Source organism: Lissotriton helveticus, chromosome 2_1 (genome assembly GCF_964261635.1).
Source record: "Lissotriton helveticus chromosome 2_1, aLisHel1.1, whole genome shotgun sequence".
NCBI lineage: Eukaryota > Metazoa > Chordata > Amphibia > Caudata > Salamandridae > Lissotriton > Lissotriton helveticus.
Window position 1 is genome coordinate 594,797,778 of NC_136059.1, and position 19,987 is coordinate 594,817,764.

Genomic DNA, 19,987 nt, shown 5'->3' on the forward strand with positions numbered 1-19,987 from the left:
GGAGGCTTGAAGTAGGGCAAACAGGATAGGGTTGTCTCTGTTACATCTTTCATGTATAATATTTTGGGATGATCAGGAATGCCAGTGGAGGGCTTCACCATCAATTCTTTTTTAATGGGTTGTTCCGTATAGGTGCGTATGAGGAATATTTGATTTGGATCGAGCAGTTCTTGTCCAGGTGCTTTATGGTAAGCATTGTATCTCTAAGCATTTTTAAAGAGGGTTGTGGTTTAAAGTGGTCTATAGAGATAGATGCCAGCAGGATTAATGGTCAAAAGAGGTCTAGCTCAATTTTGGGAGGTGAGAGTAGGGGGTTTGAAAAGAAACAGTGCATGGATTGCTTAAGCAGGAATGCCATTTGCATCCAACTGAAGTTGGATAGGCACACTCCTCCCTTCTCTCTGCTAATAAGATTTTAGAAGCAATTCTAGGCATTTTATTATGCCAGATTAATTGAGTGGTGAACTTGTTTAGACTTTTGAAGAAAGAGTCTGATAGTTACTGATGATAACGTTTACTTGTGGAACAATTAGCATTTTGGTACACTCTAGTCTGCACTACCATGTCATGAATTTGGGGAACCAAGTATCGATCACGTACTGGATCTTTTTCAATAGTACGTTTTCAATATGTGCGCGGGATTCGTGGAGGGATTTGCTTAGATGTTGGCCTAAGTCTTCAGGTGGAGGTTTTGCAATTTCAGGTCTGTGTCCTTAATATTTGAGGGCGTGCAGATCGGGTGAGCAGAAAAACTTCTGTTTCTTTGTTTACCGGGTAGCTGGAGGTATCAGAATAGGCATAATTAGCTTGAGGATTTCAGGGATAGCTGCTTCTGCATCCTCAGAGAAGGTGAGGATGTCGTCCGCATAGGCTGCTACTTTATGGTTTGTGGAGCCAAAGGGGATGCCTGAGATGACTGGGTTATGGCGAATTTCTGAGAGGGGAGGTTCTATGACTTTGAGGAAGAGTAGATGTGACAGGGGACATCCTTGCCTAGTCCCTTGGGAGAGTTAGAACGTTTCAGAGAGGGACCTATTGACCCGTACCTTGGCTGAGGGGATATCATATAGTATGAACACCATTTGTTCGAAGGTGTCATCCTGGTAAGATAAACCTCTTGCCAGGCCCAAACCTTCCTTTTTGATACATATAAGTCACCGTTAAAAGAGGCCCTGGATAACCCCAAGACCAGGGTGCATTGTATTTAAAACGTTGGACATGTACTTTTAAGTTTTACATGCCCTGGTAGTGAAAAACTCTTACATTAGTTTTTCACTACTGCAAGGCCTATCCCTCCCATAGGTTAACACCGGGATGACCTTATTACATCTTATAAGTGTCCCTGGAATCACAATTAAAAAATTCTAACTCCATGTTAGATTTGCCATTGTAATTCTGAAAATGTCACTTTTAGAAAGTTGGCCTTTTCTCACTTTATCCATTTGGTGCCTTCTGCCCATCTATGAATACACCGCAGGTAAATGACTGGCCTTTGTGCATTCCCTCCAGACAGCCACACATAAAGGGAGTTTAGGTGTCACTGATGAGCCATCCTTGGCAGGATGGGAGGGAGGAGCTGACATTTACACCTGAAAGACCTGCATACCCCACTGTGGTGAGTCTGGAGTCAGGGCAGGGACTCTGTGCATTTCAAAGGCCTCTCTTTGAAGTCTTCCCCACTTCAAAGGCACAGCTGGATAGAAGTACTGGACTTGTGACACCACCAACTCAGACCAAATTTTGGACCTGAGGCTATTCTGCCAGGGAGAAGGCCTGCTGTGCTGTTGAAAGGACTGTCACTCTGTTGGACTCCCGCTCGGCTGTGCCTGCCCTGCTGCCCCCCCTGAATCGGAGTGGGGACCACTGGACCCGCATCACTACACCACAGAACCAAAGCGACTCCAAGGGATTGCCTCCTGGACTCCAAAGACTTAAATTCACCCCCAACAGCACCTATACTCGGCAACCTGAGTGGTGCCAATCCAGCCCCGGGCCCTGGGAACTGAGTGCAAAGTGCTGCAACTGTAAAACTCCACACATCAGCGTAGTTCAAAACCGAAACATTTGCTGCTTCGTAGATATCGCATTGCCGACTGTGCAGTTTGATGATGACGCATCGCCTACAAAAGAAGGGTTTGACGATGATACATTCCTGATTGTGCATCTTGACGAGGACGCATCGCCTTTGAATCCTGTACTTCGGGGTTGACGCATCACCTCCTGTTCCATGAATCTCGGCTCAGTCAATGGCAAGCCAAGGTACTTTGCAGTGGGAAAAGGTTGGTCCTTGTATACGACCCACGCAACATCATGGTCGGCCTGAACTTTCGGAATTGTCCTGGTCAAGAGAGTCCACATAGCCCCAGATGGCTATATATGCTGTTAGGCACTACATTTCAATTTAATATTAAAAATTAAAAACTCTGGTTCTACTTATTTGATTTTTGTAGTTTTGGTCTTGTTTTGTAAATAAAATGAAGCTCTATTTTTCAAACCAGGTTTGTTAACTTTTTGTGCAGTTTATCTGCTGTTTTAAGTATTGGACAAATACTTTACACATTGCCTTGTAAGTTAAGACTGACTGCTCTGTGTCAAGCTACCAAGGAGTTACGTGATCGAGTGTAAAGGAAATATGGGCATACATGCCATGGTGTTACAAATTCTGCACTTTCGGTTAATCAGAACAATTATATATACAGAATGTATTAGACCTCAGAAGTTAAAGAAAATGTATCATGTATCTACTTAAGTTTTCCCTAGATAGCAGAAACCGGAAGGGTTTTTTTTTCATATGGTTTAGGAATGCCCAGTTAATCTCTGCTTTTGGACTTCAGTAATGAACAGCTTGAGTTAAGTAGCAGGTAAAACTGCATCCAAAAATCCACCTATTAGGATTAATAGGCAAAAAATACTCAAGTCTTCATATACGTTTTTTGATTTAGCTACTTTATTAGCTACCCACTTAATTGGCACACACTTCGAGTTAACTGAAGCACCTGACCACTCTTGTGGGTTGATGGTCATGTTGTAGTATGCAGATGCAGGGATTACCACAAGAGCTGGAAGAGAAACACTGTGGTGGTTTGGGGGAGAAGTTTAGAAAGGGTAACATGGGAATAACTTGATTGACGTACTTAAGGCTAAACAGAAATAGATGTACACAACCCCCGTACACCAGTAGAGTAATAAGGAGGTTTGCGAGGCACATTAGTGTAGCTCTCCCGCACTGGAAATCAGCCATATTGGGAATACGTTGAACACTGGCAGCCCAAAGGGATAGAAAACTAATGAGATAGTAAAGAGGTTATGCTTGTCGATCTTCACTATCACACGAGAACCCACTGATTAAATCAAAGTGATGCCATACAGACCTCTGCACACAACCGTACACTTCCTAATTGTAATGCAGACCACAATACTAATACTAGTTTAGCAAGACATCCAAGGTGATCTACAGGGGCTAATTTGTTGTATTTTTATTTGTTTCATTGTTCATGTGGTTGACGACAGTGGCCCAAGATCAGAGGTTGGATATACACTACTGTGTAATACATGTACATATTTGTGCTACTGATGATCTACTTAACATTGATCTGTACATGCTGTTGTTAAAATGATGATAAAACGAAGTTACATTTTGATTTGACGCCCTTCAGACATTTCAGAACATTTATTTTCATTCCCAACATGCAAAAATCACCAACCATGAAGGAACTTTCCTCCCTTTCCCCTCCCCCTCCGGGACCCCCCCCTGACACGACATGCAGGACACCCCCCCTTTTTTTTCTTCTTTTTAATATGCTTACCTGGCCCCCCCGCCTGGAGAGCCCCGCGATGAGGTGGACCTCCTGCTTTTTGGACCTCCGCACTAGCCACCCTTAGGAACTAGAGATGAATGCTCATGAGTACGTGCAGTATTGCTTTTTTAACCTTTCTACTCTCCCCCATTTTCTGCTTTTCTTCTCTTCTCTCTTTTGTTTAATTAGTTTGTAGGTAATAGTTGAGGGCCGAGACGGTTTCTCCGCCCTGACGCATTAGATTGAGATAAGCTGAATATCGCCTCAAATGTCAGTTGCTCCTGTTTCGAAATGTCCATTAGTGGACGTACCTCCTTTTCTTTAGCTTTTGTAGACGCAGGCACGCGCCCACAGCAGGGTGGGAGATATGATTGGGTCCCACATCCGGATGGCTTAGCCAAACTACGACGCAGACACATAAAATACGACCTGCTACTGACCGGACGGCGCGGCTATGCGCTTCCCGGGACGCGATCATGCCACATACCCTGCATATGTTCGCAAGGGTTGAGCATAAGGACACATTATGCTCCCCTATTGTTCATAACACAAGGCTCTTCCGACATAAGGCCATCACACCAATGATGCACACCTGGGTTAATTCTTGTAAACACTGTACCTTTTTGTGATAGTTCTGGTTATTGGACATGACAATGTACAACTGCAACCTCTTTTCTTTTCTCCTTTTCTGTTTACAGTGATGACACGTTATAATTCCTTATTGCTGTTGTATGGAAATGCGATCATATGTTGAAAAGCCTTACATACGGAGCTGTACTGTAATTATGTATAAAACACGAATAAAAGATATTCAAACAAAAAAAAATGAAGGAACTTTCCTACAGTTCCAACATTGTTTTACTCTATCGTAAATTACAACAAACATATGGAAAAAGAGTTATATCAGAGAGGTGGAAAGGGAAGCTAGCTTTCTCTGGTGCCTTGCCAATGCCACTTCCACTTGCTTAACCATCTCTGTTCCCTCTAAACTGTCAAGTGAAGACTGAGGTCAGGACTGCAGTCTTTCTCCCAGACAACCCTGGTGCATTAAACTAAATTCTAACCAGACCTAGGCACACAATAAGATAATAAACAGTATGCAAAGTTTGTTACAAAAGTCTAATTCAATCCATTAATTCCATAATCATGCTGCAGTCTTGTTGTCGTATCTTTAATTAGTTTTTCATTGAGCCACATCAGACACCAGCCAATACGTGTATCATCGCATGTGGAATGTAATTCTGCAACTTCCTCCACGGGGTGTGCCGAACAGGAACCAAGTAGGTTTCCAGTCCGACGAGCAGAAGCTACTAGTGACGTGAGCTTTACTCTTGGATCCCGGACACCCATGTAGCGGCTTACATCGCTGCCTCAGTTTTTCTTCCAGAGTGGGGAGAAGACTTGCATTTTTTACTTAGGTCCACAATTTTTGTGGGCCCACTTTTCTCACGTGATCGAGGACAGGGCGCACCTTAGCGTGTGCGCACCACCCAGATCACTTCCTTTGGTCCTGACGAAAACCCACAATCGCAAGATGGTTGAAACATGTAGACCTAATTTTAAAATCACATAGCACACGTCGCTATTTTTAATAAACACTACACGTCTCAGACATCGAAGTCTACCTAATTAGACATAGGTGTCACACTTTATTTTATGGGGGTTCAATCACTCAAGAATAAAGTCTTGCAGTGAGTAGTATTGTTCCCCCTTTTAATCCACTTACCACTTACTAGAATCATTGCACATATAAAAGAAAGAGAAAACCGGCTCCACTGTAATCAGGTGTCGCAGCACACCCTGTTGGCACTCGGCCTTCGGGGTGGGACCCCGATGATGAAGCATGTCACCAACCAGGTTGGTGAGTGAGGGGTCTTCAAAAAGGACATGCTTTGTCCTGCTATAAGTTTGGGCACATTGTGCTCCATTGAGCCTTAAGCTCCAGGTACAGAGCTTTTCTCTGTTACTCTTCCAGGGGGTACTCCTCCATTTGTTGTTTAGCATTATTCGTGTGTCTGGTTGAAAAATGGGCAGCGTGGCTGGCGATGGTCGTGGGCCGGGCTGGCCTTAGGCACGCTAGCGGAGCGCCCACTGCGCGCGACCTTCGTCGGCATACAATAAAGTAGTGTTTGCGGGAGAAGGGCCCACCTCTGCCGTCCCCCGGAAGTGCATCACTCGCAGGGGGGGGGGGGGGGGGGGGCGAGCTATTGGTCAGGAGACGCCCTCCACTCAACCTGCACAAGCCGTGGTGGATCGGGCAGAAACCAGGAGAAATGTGGCGCGGCAGAGCGGGAGAGACGCTGAGAATACCAGGTAGGTAACTGGAGAATGGCGAGGGTAAAAACGATACAGTGCTATTTTAAACTCTATGCTGTGAATATTTAAAAGGCAGCAGTGCTGCTAGGCGATATTTACAACACAAATGCTGACAAGCACAGCTAGCGCCTCACCAGGGTAGCGCGGGTGGACACCCAAACTAGTACTATGAGAAGGAGGAGGCCCTCTGGTCTGCATAAACTAGGAGTCTTTGCTGGCTAATGTGGATGATTCCTACGGCATAGAAAAGCTTGAATAATTATTTTTGAATATTAAATACCTAGCACTTGATATCAGTCTTTCAGTTTCACAGTTAAGTAAATAACCAGTGCGGACATTATTTCATTAAATTATTCTCAATTTATTGACCTCAGGAGAACAAAAGACTGAGATGAACTTGCACAATGTGAAACTCAGGAGCAGGTGCTTATCACACACATCCACTTTCCCGACTGATATAATCTCCCATTTAGCTGATCAAATACACCAGCTATGAAGATGTTTGTACTAGAAACTTGATAAGAAAATGAGTTCAGTGCTTTTGTCCAAAGAAGACTCCACATGAAATCTTAATAAGAAGCCTTTTCTCTGTTGCTCTTTTGATGAATAAAATGTTCCTACTTCCCTTCCTCTATACCCCCTTAGGGTAAAGATGAGGAGTTGGTAATGGTGCCAGCAAAACCTATGCCTTTATGACCAACAAAAACAAACACTGCTGTGTTGTTTTAAGGTCTCGTGTGTAGCGTTGCAGTGCGCAGCACAGCTCGCGCAGCACGAGACTGTTTGTAGGGGGTTTGAAAATGACCCTAGGAATCGCACGCGTGTGCTTGTCCTTTTGGGCCATGCTATTGGCCTTTGCGTGCGTCTTTTTAACAAAGACGGCACGCAATTGGCCAAATGCAGGCGCATTGCTCCGTCCATGGCCTATTGGTGTCTATTACGCGCACCGACCGCCATGTGGTTTTAATTATCGTGCTCAGACACGGGCACGATAATTGAAATCACATGGCTCGCTGTGGCACGTGTGCGCTCACCACTTGTTGTTAGAGGAAACAGAACGCTCAAACGGACAATAATAACTTTACGGGGCTCTCTCGGAAAGCCCTTGAATGCTTTGCCTGAGTTTGTGACGCAGATGTCTACACAGCCGATGATTCTCATTGCCTGACCCGAGCGGGTGAAAAGGTAGGTCTGACTCCGTCCTGTCTTAACTGGTTTATTTAATAATCGCCGCTCCGACGGAGGCGCTTTTCATGGTAATAATGCATGGCACAGCTGCGAAAAGTGCAAGAGGGTGGACGCCTATGGGGGAAACTGTGGCAGCAGGATAGCACCTAGGGGCGACTTGGATATGTGTCTCCTAAAAATACGTATCAAACCATCAGACAGCAAAGTCATAATGTAGATTACACAACGTAGAAGAAAGTGATCACATGCATGACGTAACACAGTGGCATGCAATGTAAGGTAAACCAAAACTTCAACTGATCACATAATACATGGAACCTCCAACACAACCCAACAAAATAAAAGGTAATTTAACCCCTTGAACGCTCATGACGAGCTGGGCTCGTCATGAGGTAGCCTCCTCGCACGCTCATGACGAGCCCAGCTCGTCACGTAACATGCGTTTCCGCAAATCTCAGCGTGCGAGCGGAATTCCGCCCGCACGCATGCGGTTAACATATTAAAAAAGCGACAAAATTAACATCATACAACTCATAATTTAATAAGACGTGAGGCTTTTTTTTCAGCAGGCGGGAAACTTTAAACTGCCCTTGATATCCTTGAGTATGTTCATTTTGTAGTCAAGGTGCTATACAATGGCTCTCGGAAAACTGCTTTGAAAGGTCCACACTCTGTGTTATCTTGGGCGGATGAGATTTCATGCAAGGGATTTCTTGTGCCGGTAACAATTTTGTGCAGATTGCAGCAATTGCAGCATTGCAGCATGGGCGTGAACTGCTCAGTCAAAAGTACCGGGGCTCTCCACACGAGTCCTTTATCTTGGGCAATCGGCAACTACATATATAATGGCTCAACAGCCAATTTGCCAGCCTGCCTGGACAGCCTCAAAGTGCTTTCTGCCTGAATCGCCTCCTCTGTGCACTCCTTGGGGGGGGGGGGGGGAAGAGTGTGATAAGGATGCTTACTCCATACATGGCAGCTTGGTGAAGTGAGCACCTGTGTTTTCTCATCATCAATGTATCCCAATAAACTGTCTGTTAGATTTTCATGTGTTATGTGGTATAGTGCTGTGACGCCTTGTTCGATCACCGAATAAGTATCAGACTCTCCTCTTTGTGGCTTTGCACTTTGTGACTCCCCAGTCTTCTGCTCCCAGTTTGTGTGATCCCAGAGTATTTTTTCCACGTCCAGTATTGCCTAGACCATGCCATACAGTGTTGTCGATTAAAGATTTCCCTGCGTGCCTTATTGTATAAATCTGATGGCTGCTGTGCCTGTGTAATCCGATGGCTGCTGTGCCTGTAGACGTTTATGCTTCGTGTGCACATGCTACTACTTGGTATTTACTCTTGATGAGTTTGAATGCCCCTCCCGCTTTAGAAACAAACATACCTCACTTGTTCGGGAAACAGGAATAGTTTACAAAATGTGTATTTCCACCATGTTTGGACTAGGAGCTTCTGCCAGCTAATTGTACTTGAGTGCTGTTTCCCGAAGGCCATGACACTTATAAGGGTCGGTGAGAACGTAAGGAGCCAGAAGTGGTTGTGTGCCTTCAATTAATTGTGATGTTTTGACAGCAGACACGTTTAGTCTCTCCTTTTGTCTGTACTTTGGAGTGCTCTTTGTTCCAGACAGACTTCACGACTCTCGCCCCCATTCCGCGCTTTTCTAGGGTGCTGGGAAACTGTCTGTCAAAACCACTCACTACCTCCATGGTCTGCACCCTTCAGCTCCATGTGTTATCGAATTTAAAGAGAAATGAAGCAGCAGCGTTTGGTCCTTCCCTCGACTGGACAGATTTCCACAGCAATCCCCCTTAGGGCTGCACAGTGAAATCATCTTTCCAAACAGGGCTGCTCACTGGTTCATTGTGCAGATAAAAGGCCCTGGGGGAGGGGGGGCGCAGAAGGCGCTTCACCATACCCACACCGAGGTAGATGCACAACTTTACGCACACCGCACATTGTAATTGTATAACTTAATTATTTAGATGACTTTATCCTATACTCTTTCCCAACACCCTTTATTTTGCAGCCACACCACAGGCCCGCTCAGCTCGGGAATAGAGATAAGATTGCAGGTAACTTCAAGCGCCTCAAAGCCACCGTGTTTTCAGTCTTGGGGCCCTTACCTGCTTGAGTTTCTCTGTGCGGGGCTGACGCAGGAGGAGTGCGCGTGTCAGGTCTGCAGCGAATGCATTAATATTGAACACCTCAGAGTTAGTGCGTGGGCTGCTGAGCCCGGAAACACAGGGCAGTAACTGCCCCTTTGTGCTTCCGAGCTCCACGATCAGTGAAACCCGCGCAGAGCAAACAACGGGATCACGAGAAGGCCCCTGGCGTTCCCTTCAATAACACTCTGCATTCTGGGAGTTGTAGTGCTGGGTCAGCAACAGAGTACGATTCTGATCTATACTAATAGGAAAACTGGCACTGGGTGTCCCAAAAGAATGGAGGGCGGAGGGTCACCCTCCTTGTGATAGCAGAGATAGCTCTCAAAAACAGTCATCTGTACAATAAAGAGCAGAGGACTGCATCACAATGTCCCTGCTCAAAGGAATTATGTGATCCTGGGCGAATCCCTAGCTCAACTCCTAAACCATGGGTGCACCTAGAAGCCCTTCAGTTCACAGGGTGCACAATAATATTTATTCATTTAACAATCCACCCCCTGGCTTAGTGCGGATGTGTACGCTTGAGATGAAAATATAGAGGATCAGCCTTAAAGAAGAGAAATCTGTGTAAATATTGTTTGAATTTTTCATACCGCCACTGTCTTCTGGCCCATAAAACCGGTCCCACTGATAAGGTCCATTAGACCAGCGGTCATTACAGCACACGAATAAAGTGCTTAAAAATCCAGCACGGGCCTCCATGCTCTCGAGGAACTAAATAAGACAGACAGTGAGAAAACTGAACAAGCATTCGCAATGCAATAGGTCTCGCAATTACGAGATATTGAGCTATTGGAATTGTAAATGACAATGCCTTTTATTTATGGTTAAAAAAACTTCAGTAATAAAAGGCATTGTCATTTACAATTCCAATAGGTTAAAGTTTCGAAAATGTGAGACCTGTTGCATTGCAAATGCCTGTTAAAGTAAGACATGTAAGTGAGATATGAATGAGAGATTACTACACTGAAAATAACAATACAGAAATTACATACTGCTATGTTGGTGCGTGTTGTGGCAGCTAAAGCTGCATGAAGCAGGGCATCTGTGAGCCCTGGTGACAGGCCAATAGTCTTTACCTTACAAAGATGTTATGGACAAAATCCTTTATCTGCTGTGTCAATGGCCTGCTTGTTAACTCTGTTAAACAATACTACAATGAGAGTGCTCTATAGCATATGGCAAATCACAGTTTGTCACAGTCTTTGTACTTATGCATGATAAAATATAACTTATACTTTGTTTCATTTGAGAACAAGCTATACTGTTTCTTTGTTCAATCATGGTGGTGCATGTTCACTGAAAATGAAACTTGAACCAGGCGCTCCTGAGCAGCAAAACCTTATTTGGAATACTGTATTAAGCATGGCTGTAAGACTTTACATTCGCAATCAAAAACAGCAGCTTTCACACACAAATTAAGCCAGTCCATTTATAAAAGTTCTGGGTTTGATTGAGAGTTGTGTAAAATGGTCCTACAATTTTACAACACAGCACAATGTATAATTAATAAAGGTAAGTGTGATTTTTGTGACATGGATTTACCATTAGGTAAGGCATTTCATTTGTTTCTACAGTTTCTAATATGACCCTTAATTAAGTTATGCTTCTGTAGAAGCTCTTCAGTTATTCAATATATTGCAAATACCCTCTATAAAACTACTTACCTCCACTATGTTAACATTCTCCTCTTTTGGGGCTTTGCATATGCTTTTAAGAGGATCAACTTGTAAAGTGTGCAGTGAAATCTTCTTGGCAGGTTGCTCATCGTCATTTATTTCTTGAACATTAGCATCCCTCTTCCTTGATTTCGGATTAGGCACCGGTTTGTTTGACTCCATGTGCAACTCTGCAGGACTATGCTGATCACTTGTGTGGGAGTTCATTTCTGTATCAGCGGCTGCTTTCAAGGTCTCAGTGCTAAACAATAAAGTATCAGAGTTAATTGTACTTCACACAACATTTACAGGGTAGAAAAACAGTATTTCATTGGCAAAACCATGGTGCTCGAACCCCGAGCACAGAGGTTTTGTTTTGCATGATCTCTTGCTCTTTTGTTGCTCTTACATTTGCCAGCTCATACTACTTTCCCCAACTCTAAATTGCCAAACTCAGCCTGCAAAAGTACTCCCAGATACAATAAAATTTCTGTCCCTTGTTATATGTTTCGATGACTACAGAATGGTCCTTCCACATTCATCCTCTTATGCCTCTGATATCTAGTTTGGTGGTTGTAACATATGTATATATTTCTTGTATATGCCCACAAGCCATCAGAGGGAATAAAAACAGTCTTGTGTAAAGCGGTTATGGACTTTTCAGCATTTGTAGCGATCCTAATAATTCAACTTTCCTGCTCAGTTTTGAATGAATTGTAATTTCTTTCTTCAGCGTCTACCACTATACAAATAAAACCAGTATACAACAATAAAACACAATCAATTACGCCCACAAAGTTTGAGAACTGTCAAAATGATTAAATGTTACATGTTCAAGTCTCTTAAGTCTTTTATAAAAATTGCTATGAAATTACCAAATTTAAAGTGTACATTCTGAAATTTCAAATTCTACAAAGGAAGCTGGCAGTGGGTCGTTATTCCTTGAACTGATCATTGACTTAAATAATCATTGAGTCAGTGTAAGATTTTTTTATCATCACTTGTTGGTTAAGCCTAATTACACATCATGTCATCTTGTTTTCTCATGAACATTTACCATTCTATGTCCAGAAAATGTCAATCATTCTCATGACAGAACTGTCCTGGCCACAAATGAAGAAGCAGCACTGCAGTTGCTATATTTGTTATACCCATCCCTTTAACCAATGGGCAGTTCATTTTCCCTGTTTCTCTTTCCACTGAGGGCAAATTAAAAGAAAGTGCTACAAATTGTTTGGATGGTTCAAGTATCATTTGCAAATAGAAGCTTCTGATAACTTCAGCTTCATAAGATGTTTCACCAGTGGCAATGCATAACATTTTGCAGTTGCATATAGCTGCCTATGAAGAACTTTTATCAGTGTATACACATAAGCTTGGTGGTTGCCACCGAAAACAAATATCTTGCTGGCCTAGGCATCTATGCAGGAAACACAATGCAGGCCATGCGCTAGACGGGATTCTCACCAATCGGTCAAATCTAAAAGTTGACGAGATTGTGCCTATCACATGGTCAGACTACAAGATAGTTTGTTTTAGCCTGCACTCTATACATTCCACCAATCTGAATTTCAAAGGCTCACAGCTTAAGAGAGTCCAAGCATGGAACAAAATCTGTATTCCTGACCTGGCAGACACTCTCAAGAATTCCTACTCTCACTTTATAAAAGACACTAAACCCCCGGCAGGGACTTTCTCAGAGTGGTTAAGGAGCAGAGATTAATTTGCATGCTCCTGTGAAAATCGCATAGAATTACAGAAAAAGACCCTAGGCTCCTTGGTTTTCTTCACGGCTTAAGGAGATGAAACTGAAATGTAGAAGCCAAGAAAACGTGTGGAGGAAGCACTACAGAGAAGAAGAAAAAGCAGAATACAATATACTTCAAGATAACAAAAACTTGATTGTTTCGGATAAAAATTAAGCTGCAAAGAACTCAACTAAAGAACTTTTTTAAACTTTTGGGATCCTATCTGGTACAGCCTCAAAACTCTACTTAAGTTCCCTGCCAGCTATTCTGTAATCAACTTGCAGATTTCTTCCAAGTAAAGTTGGGTACATTTTCCACAAGTTGATTAGCAAGGACAGATGGTCAAGACTCCTCGGTTCACCACATTACGGCCTTAAATTCCATCTCTTTAGTTAAGTTCACCCACTTCATGGAGGAATGAGTGATAGAATTAGTTGGCCAAATAAAATCTGGTGCTCCCTCAGATCCTTGTCCTCCCAAAATAATTAGTGAGACTGTGGGAGTAATTTCACTTTCCCTTACGTATTAACATTTTGGAAACTGGTTCTTTTCCTTTAGCTTGGAAAAGAGCCTCGATCCTCCCCCTGCTGAAAAAGCCAACACCAGATCTCAAAGAGATGAAGAATTACCGCCCTATTTCGCGACTGCCTCTAATAGCAAAAGCTCTGGAAAAATACATGACATCCCTCATGTAAAAATTTTGTGGAGGAGAATGATGTTCTAGATTTGGTTTTAGGCCGAATCACAGTACGGAGTCCGCTCTGGTTATGACTGCTGACCAGGGGTGAAGTATAATGGACATTGGTGAGCAGGCTGCTATGATCCTATTAGATTTGTCGGCAGCCTTTGACACAGCAAATCACAAGATTCTGAGTTCCTTTTCTCTCTCAGAGAGAACATTCAGTGGCTCTAGGGGATTTGGTTTCAAAGTCTTTCATGTTACCCTGTGGGATTCCACAGGGCTCATCATTGAGCCCTTCTTTATTTAATAGCTATGAGACCCCACGGGACAAAACTTATTCAATCCTTCCTCTTTGCTCCTGAAGCATACACAGACAAAACATAGCTTATTGTGTCCATTTTTAGGTCTCGCCTTTACCATTCCGAAGGAATGGGAAATGGCGAGAATTCAAGTGCTCGAACTGATTGTGAAACCACCGCTTTTTTTCGTGGCGTTTTCTTCGAGTGCACGTGGCCACAGGCACGCGCTTTTGGCCCATACACTTTCATGGCCATCTGTTCCTCAATGTCCCTCCCACCCTTCGTTTGATCTTGCCGCGAGTTCAGGCTAATGGCCCTCCCCCAGCACAGAGCACGCATCGCGGCCGCACAGCACATCAAAGGGCTTCTCCCAGCGTGTGCTGTGCGGCTTCTCCTCCCCTAATTATGTGGCCGGCCGTACTTGTGTTTCCCGGCCACTCTTGTATTTAATTAGCAGCAGCAGCATTTCTCCTGCGCCAGGCCACATCAAAGGCTCTGTGCCACTTTCACCCACACAGCAACACTTACAGACACGCAACGCCACTCACACCCACGCAAGCCCACTATCATCCATGCAACACCACACTCACCCACGCAACGCCACTCACCTAAGCAACACCACTCACACACGCAACGCAACTCATCCACGCAACCCCACTCATCCACGCAACCCCACTCATCCACGCAACGCCACTCATCCACGCAACGCCACTCATCCACGCAACGCCACTCACCCACGCAACGCAACTCACCCACCCACGCAACGTCACTCACCCACGCAACGCCATTCACACACGCAACGCCACTCACCCACGCAACGCCACTCACCCACGCAACGCCACTAACACACGCAACGCCACTCACCCACGCAACGCCACTCACACACGCAACGCCACTCACACACGCAACGCCACTCACACACGCAACGCCACTCACACACGCAACGCCACTCACACACGCAACGCCACTCACACATTGTGGGTGCAGATTGTGGGTGCAGATTGTGGGTGCAGATTCAGAGTGCAGATTCAGAGTGCAGATTCAGAGTGCAGATTGTGGGTGCAGATTGTGGGTGCAGATTGTGAGTGCAGATTCAGAGTGCAGATTCAGAGTGCAGATTCAGGGTGCAGATTCAGGGTGCAGATTGTGGGTGCAGATTGTGGGAGCAGATTGTGGGTGCAGATTCAGAGTGCAGATTCAGAGTGCAGATTCAGAGTGCAGATTCAGAGTGCAGATTGTGGGTGCAGATTGTGGGTGCAGATTGTGGGTGCAGATTGTGGGTGCAGATTGTGGGTGCAGATTGTGGGTGCAGATTCAGGGTGCAGATTCAGGGTGCAGATTCAGGGTGCAGATTCAGGGTGCAGATTCAGGGTGCAGATTCAGAGTGCAGATTCAGAGTGCAGATTCAGAGTGCAGATTCAGAGTGCAGATTCAGAGTGCAGATTGTGGGTGCAGATTCAGAGTGCAGATTCAGAGAAAACTCAGCAGCACCACCACCATTGCAAGGCAATAGGTCTCATTTTAACGCAAATTTAAGCTATAGGCCTTGTAAATGACAAAGCCTTTTATTTATGTTCCAAAAACCAGAACGCAAAAATAAAGGGCATTATCATTTACAATGCTAATAGTTCAGACTCGCGTTATTGCGAGACCTATTGCATTTCCAATGCTTGTTAAGAATGCTGCAGAGACGGCTTAATGTTCCAATGCGGTATGGGACCAATGTGCAATGGATGAATGTAAATAGCCTCATGCTCAACTCAGCACAAACTGAGGTTCTCTTTTTTGGGAAGAACTTACAATCCTAGAACCAATCTTGGTGGCCACAAGCGCTAGGATCACTACCTGTACTAGCAGCCATTCTCAAGAACCTGGGGATAACTTTTGATTCCAGTCGTTCAACACTCAGATAAACAACGTCACTTCCACCTGTTTCTTTCTACTGCGTAAAATTAGGACGATCTTTTTGTACATAACTTTTGAACTATAAAAAAACAATAATAACAGCACTTGTGCTATCAAGATTGGACTATAGCAACGCCCTATATGTAGGAATCCTTCAGAGCTTGTTGAAAAATCTTCAGTGCTCTCAAAATGCAGCAGCCAGACTGCTCAAGAAAATTCCTATATTTCAGTCTTTATCAGGGACAACAAAAGAGCTCCACTGGCTGTCGGTGAAGAATAGAGCCAGAATCAAGGCTCTCTGTCTTGCTCATAAAGCCCTATATGGAACTGCACCAAACTACATAGAAAGACATTTTAGTTGGTACAACCCCAGTAGGTCACTACACTCAACCAATTCCAGGACTGTCAATGATGGTAAAATCAGGAGATCTAATAGGGTGAGGGGGGCTTTACCCACACTACAGCCTATCTGTGGAACTATTTACTGGAACAACTAAGAGGCCAGTCCAACTTACTGAGCTTCAGAAAGCTTTTTGAAACCTGGCTTTTCTTTTACTCTTCATAAAAGGTAGATAAAACAAATCTCCACTAATACACCCCTGTTTAATTCATATGGTAGGCACTAGACCCAAGACGACATTGGCATTTGCACCCTTTAGAAAATGTATCAATATTAATCTTAATATGAACTGAAGAAGGAAATTCTAATTGGTAAATTAAAACAAATAGTTTTTTTCCTCTCAGTATTAAATGATTGTCCATTACCACTGATATTTAAAGCACTTTCTTTAATCTGAGCGCTGACTCCGCTCCTTGACCTGCTGACTGCTCCAGGTCTGACTCTCGGAGAGCCGCAAGGGACCAGCATCGGAATTTCGAGCCTAGAGGGGCTTGTGTCTGAGCTGCCTCTTGGCCACGTGTGTCGTCGTTGCTGGGCTCGGGCCCGTGCCTGTCGGGTCGAGCCCTTCCTGCGGAGGGCCAGTGGTGTGCAGTCCAAGACCAGGTACAGCTTGCGGAGGGGCTGCACTCGCTCTGCTTGCTTCGCTTGGGACTGCTCTGGCTCCGGCTGCAGTGAGTGTTAGGGCGGAGCGGAGTGGAGAGGCAAGTAGCTGGGTGGCAGCATTTCCTTGTTGCTTCCTCATCTACCCAGCTGGAACCAGCAACATCAACTGTGGTGGACTGTGCAGTGTCAAGCCAGAAGAGCCCCTTGCAGGTGGGGGGGGGGGGCACAAGGGAGACAAGGTGGGGCCAGTGTCCGTGGTCACTGTGCCCTGAAAAAAACGAACAAAGAGCAGCATCCTGCCTGGAGTACAGCGGTTGGAGCGAGGCGGGTAGGAGCTAGGCACTGGCGCCACCTGTTTGCCCTCAAATCGAACTGTGCATGCTCCTCAGTCCTCACAGTAGGCGCTCCCCCAGAGGGGCCGCTACTCAGGATGCAGCTCATAAACAACCCGAGCGAAGCTTTGAGGGGGGCAAAGGACGACCAGGATCCCCCCACGCTTGCTCCCCTCCTCAGTCGGCACCTCTGCCCCTGTTTATCCCATTTCAAGAGCTTAAGCCATAACTAGTGAAATTAATAACAATTGGGAATAAAAGCATAAGCACAATAAGGGCCAACAGAGAAATAGAGAACGGAAACGGATAACGGATAACACATTAGGGCGGAAGGCAAAAAGCAAGACAAAAGCAACACAACCAAGCAAAGTCAAAGGCAAATAAAAAAAACAGTAAAGACCTAACAGGATAACAGGATAAAGCTGAAGAAAGGAAACAAGCAGCCTCAACCTAGTTCAGCCAAACACATCCATGCATTACTAATAAACAAAAGAATCTCAAGATCCACAAAAAAACTTTAGGGAAACTACAGTTGTTCAAGGGCTACAGGGAGATGATATCAGGCAAAGAGAGATGGACTGTAACATCTATAGTTAACAAAACAATAAAAGATCAAAGGCTTAAATGAAACGGTCAGCGAGGAGAAATCACGAATGGAAGAAAACGTACACCATCACCAGACTCTGGAAGACGTAGGCCCAGAGCAGAACGGAAGAACCACAAAATGTAGCTATCAGCTGAAGATATATACAAAATTCACATTCATGAGGGGCGCAGGTGCAGCCTTCTGCACAAACAACAAAAGTCTTATCGGCCTCCCCTCTCCTTGTGCCCAACGGTATCAATGCCTTAAGGCCGACATGTCAGACCAATGTAAAGAAGAAGTTAAAATCAGAGTTACTATCACTCAATGTCCAGACGGTCAACAAGGGGGGCTAGTCCCCCTGGACAAAAACCACTGACCCAAAGACCGGAGACCGTACCAGATCCACCCAAGCATTCATTATGGCAGAAGCACCCGGGGGTACTCAGACAACATTAGTAGGAGCACCTTCTGTCTGGATTATGCCAGGCACAGGTCTACCACTTGAACAAAAAGTCATAATTCGTCCTGGAAGAACAAATTTGAACCCCAACGATCTTGACAACTACTCTGGAAACACCAAAAAAGCACCAACTTTGGTCTAACCCTCTCATCCACAACTAGCAACGTGGTGCTTGCAGAGCCTCCAGCAAGCCTGGCACATGACCCCATGCTACCATACAATGATGTTACTCATTATGAGAAACAGATACAAACCGATCATTCAGTGCCACAGTTCCAAAAGGCACTGGGGCTGAAGGACCCAAGCAACTCAAGGATGCAAACAGGTCTGGAAACACTGTGCACCGAATTAGCCGCAGCAGGGCAACTAGCATAAGGAACAACGACAATAGTGGACCACAGGGGGGAACACCAACCATTACTAATTGCTTTAGCACTGACAGCAACAACTCCCTCGGGTCCCCTAACACACAACTCAAGCAATTTCCTAGTTGCTCAAAAAACCAACATTATAGTCTTGGAAGCGGAAACCACTGAGGATTCCAACAATGAAACAGCTGGTGAGATAACCCAAACATGTCTTGAGCAGGGGTGGCAGACACCCCCCACTCTTCTAGCTCCAGGCAGGCTAAGCCAATGCTGTCCACCAAACCCACATCAAAGGTGGACACCGAGTAGACTCTGATAAGCTCTGGGAATCTTTACTGGACACCTTGCAGCTATCCATCCAGTCAATGCAGTACCACTCTGACAAAATGGACATTCAATTATACATTCTTAATTCGGTGGCCATCCATGTTTCAAATATCAACAGCAGACTAGCAGACATGAATAACCTGATTTAAAGGGCTCAGGCAGACACGCAACTATCTCAAACACATTGTACCTGCTTCACTAAAGACGATAAACTTTCAATCATTTCAGCGGTAATGGGGAACATTCTAGCAGACACCAGGAAAATATCAATAAATCCTAGCGCAACACCCCAAGAGGCCCATTTAAACAGCCCTACAAAGGGACCAATCAGCAGCAACGAGGATATGGACAACAAAGAATGGGAAGAAACCCCCAAAATCGCTTCTCACAACGAAACATGGACATCTAACTACTCAAAAACTACAGTCAAACCTTGCCAAAAAAGGCAGATGATCTAACAAGCGTGGAATCCAGAGCTGAAGAATACAATGAATCCCACAATACTATAGAACAAAAGAGGAACCCAGAGCACAGACATCATCTCCACCTGGAGGAAGCATCACCAATAAAATTAGCAATAGAAACTTCCAAGCAGTCCACACTGCGATAAAAGAGGATCCAAAACCTAGGAGCAAACAAAGAAGAAAAGGAAGAAAGAAGAATATGAACTTAATGGATTATTTCCAAACAGGAAGCAAAACATTTGGGACAAAAAGACAAGCCGCCAATAAAACCACGGAAGCACCTTCTCCAGAAGGAGCAAACAAAGCAAGCGACTTGGCTATTTCAAACTTAGGGGGTCTAGCCCCTAAACTGGAAAAGGCAGTGGACGACTCACTTGAGCCATCTATAAAAGCATTAGATGAAAGTTTGAAGAACGCAAGTAACGCCACTCCAGTGTTTGCCACCATGATCAGTCATGCAGAGCCAGCCACTCCAAGAATAACAATCACAACCGCCAGGGAAGACTCCAGAACCCGAGTGGACTTTCTCAATCCCCATCTTCAAGAGGATTCAACCATCCAGATAAAACTCTCAACCGCCGATCATCAAGAATCCAAAAACTGCTCTATCCAGTTTATACCTGAATACAAGTTTAGAGGATGCAGAGACATTCTAAACAGAGTGAACATTCTACAACT

At 44.7% G+C, this 19,987-nt stretch overlaps 1 protein-coding gene across 3 annotated transcripts in view; it reads right to left on the reverse strand.

The window, feature by feature from the left end:
* The window catches only part of BDP1 (BDP1 general transcription factor IIIB subunit), a 1,449,812-nt gene that overhangs the window by 94,697 nt on the left and 1,335,128 nt on the right, over positions 1-19,987 (reverse strand). For all 3 annotated transcript variants that reach the window (XM_078675286.1, XM_078675285.1, XM_078675287.1), the window contains one exon: positions 11,145-11,397. In XM_078675286.1, the coding sequence (XP_078531412.1) occupies positions 11,145-11,397 (253 nt within the window). The remainder of the gene's footprint in view (positions 1-11,144; positions 11,398-19,987) is intronic.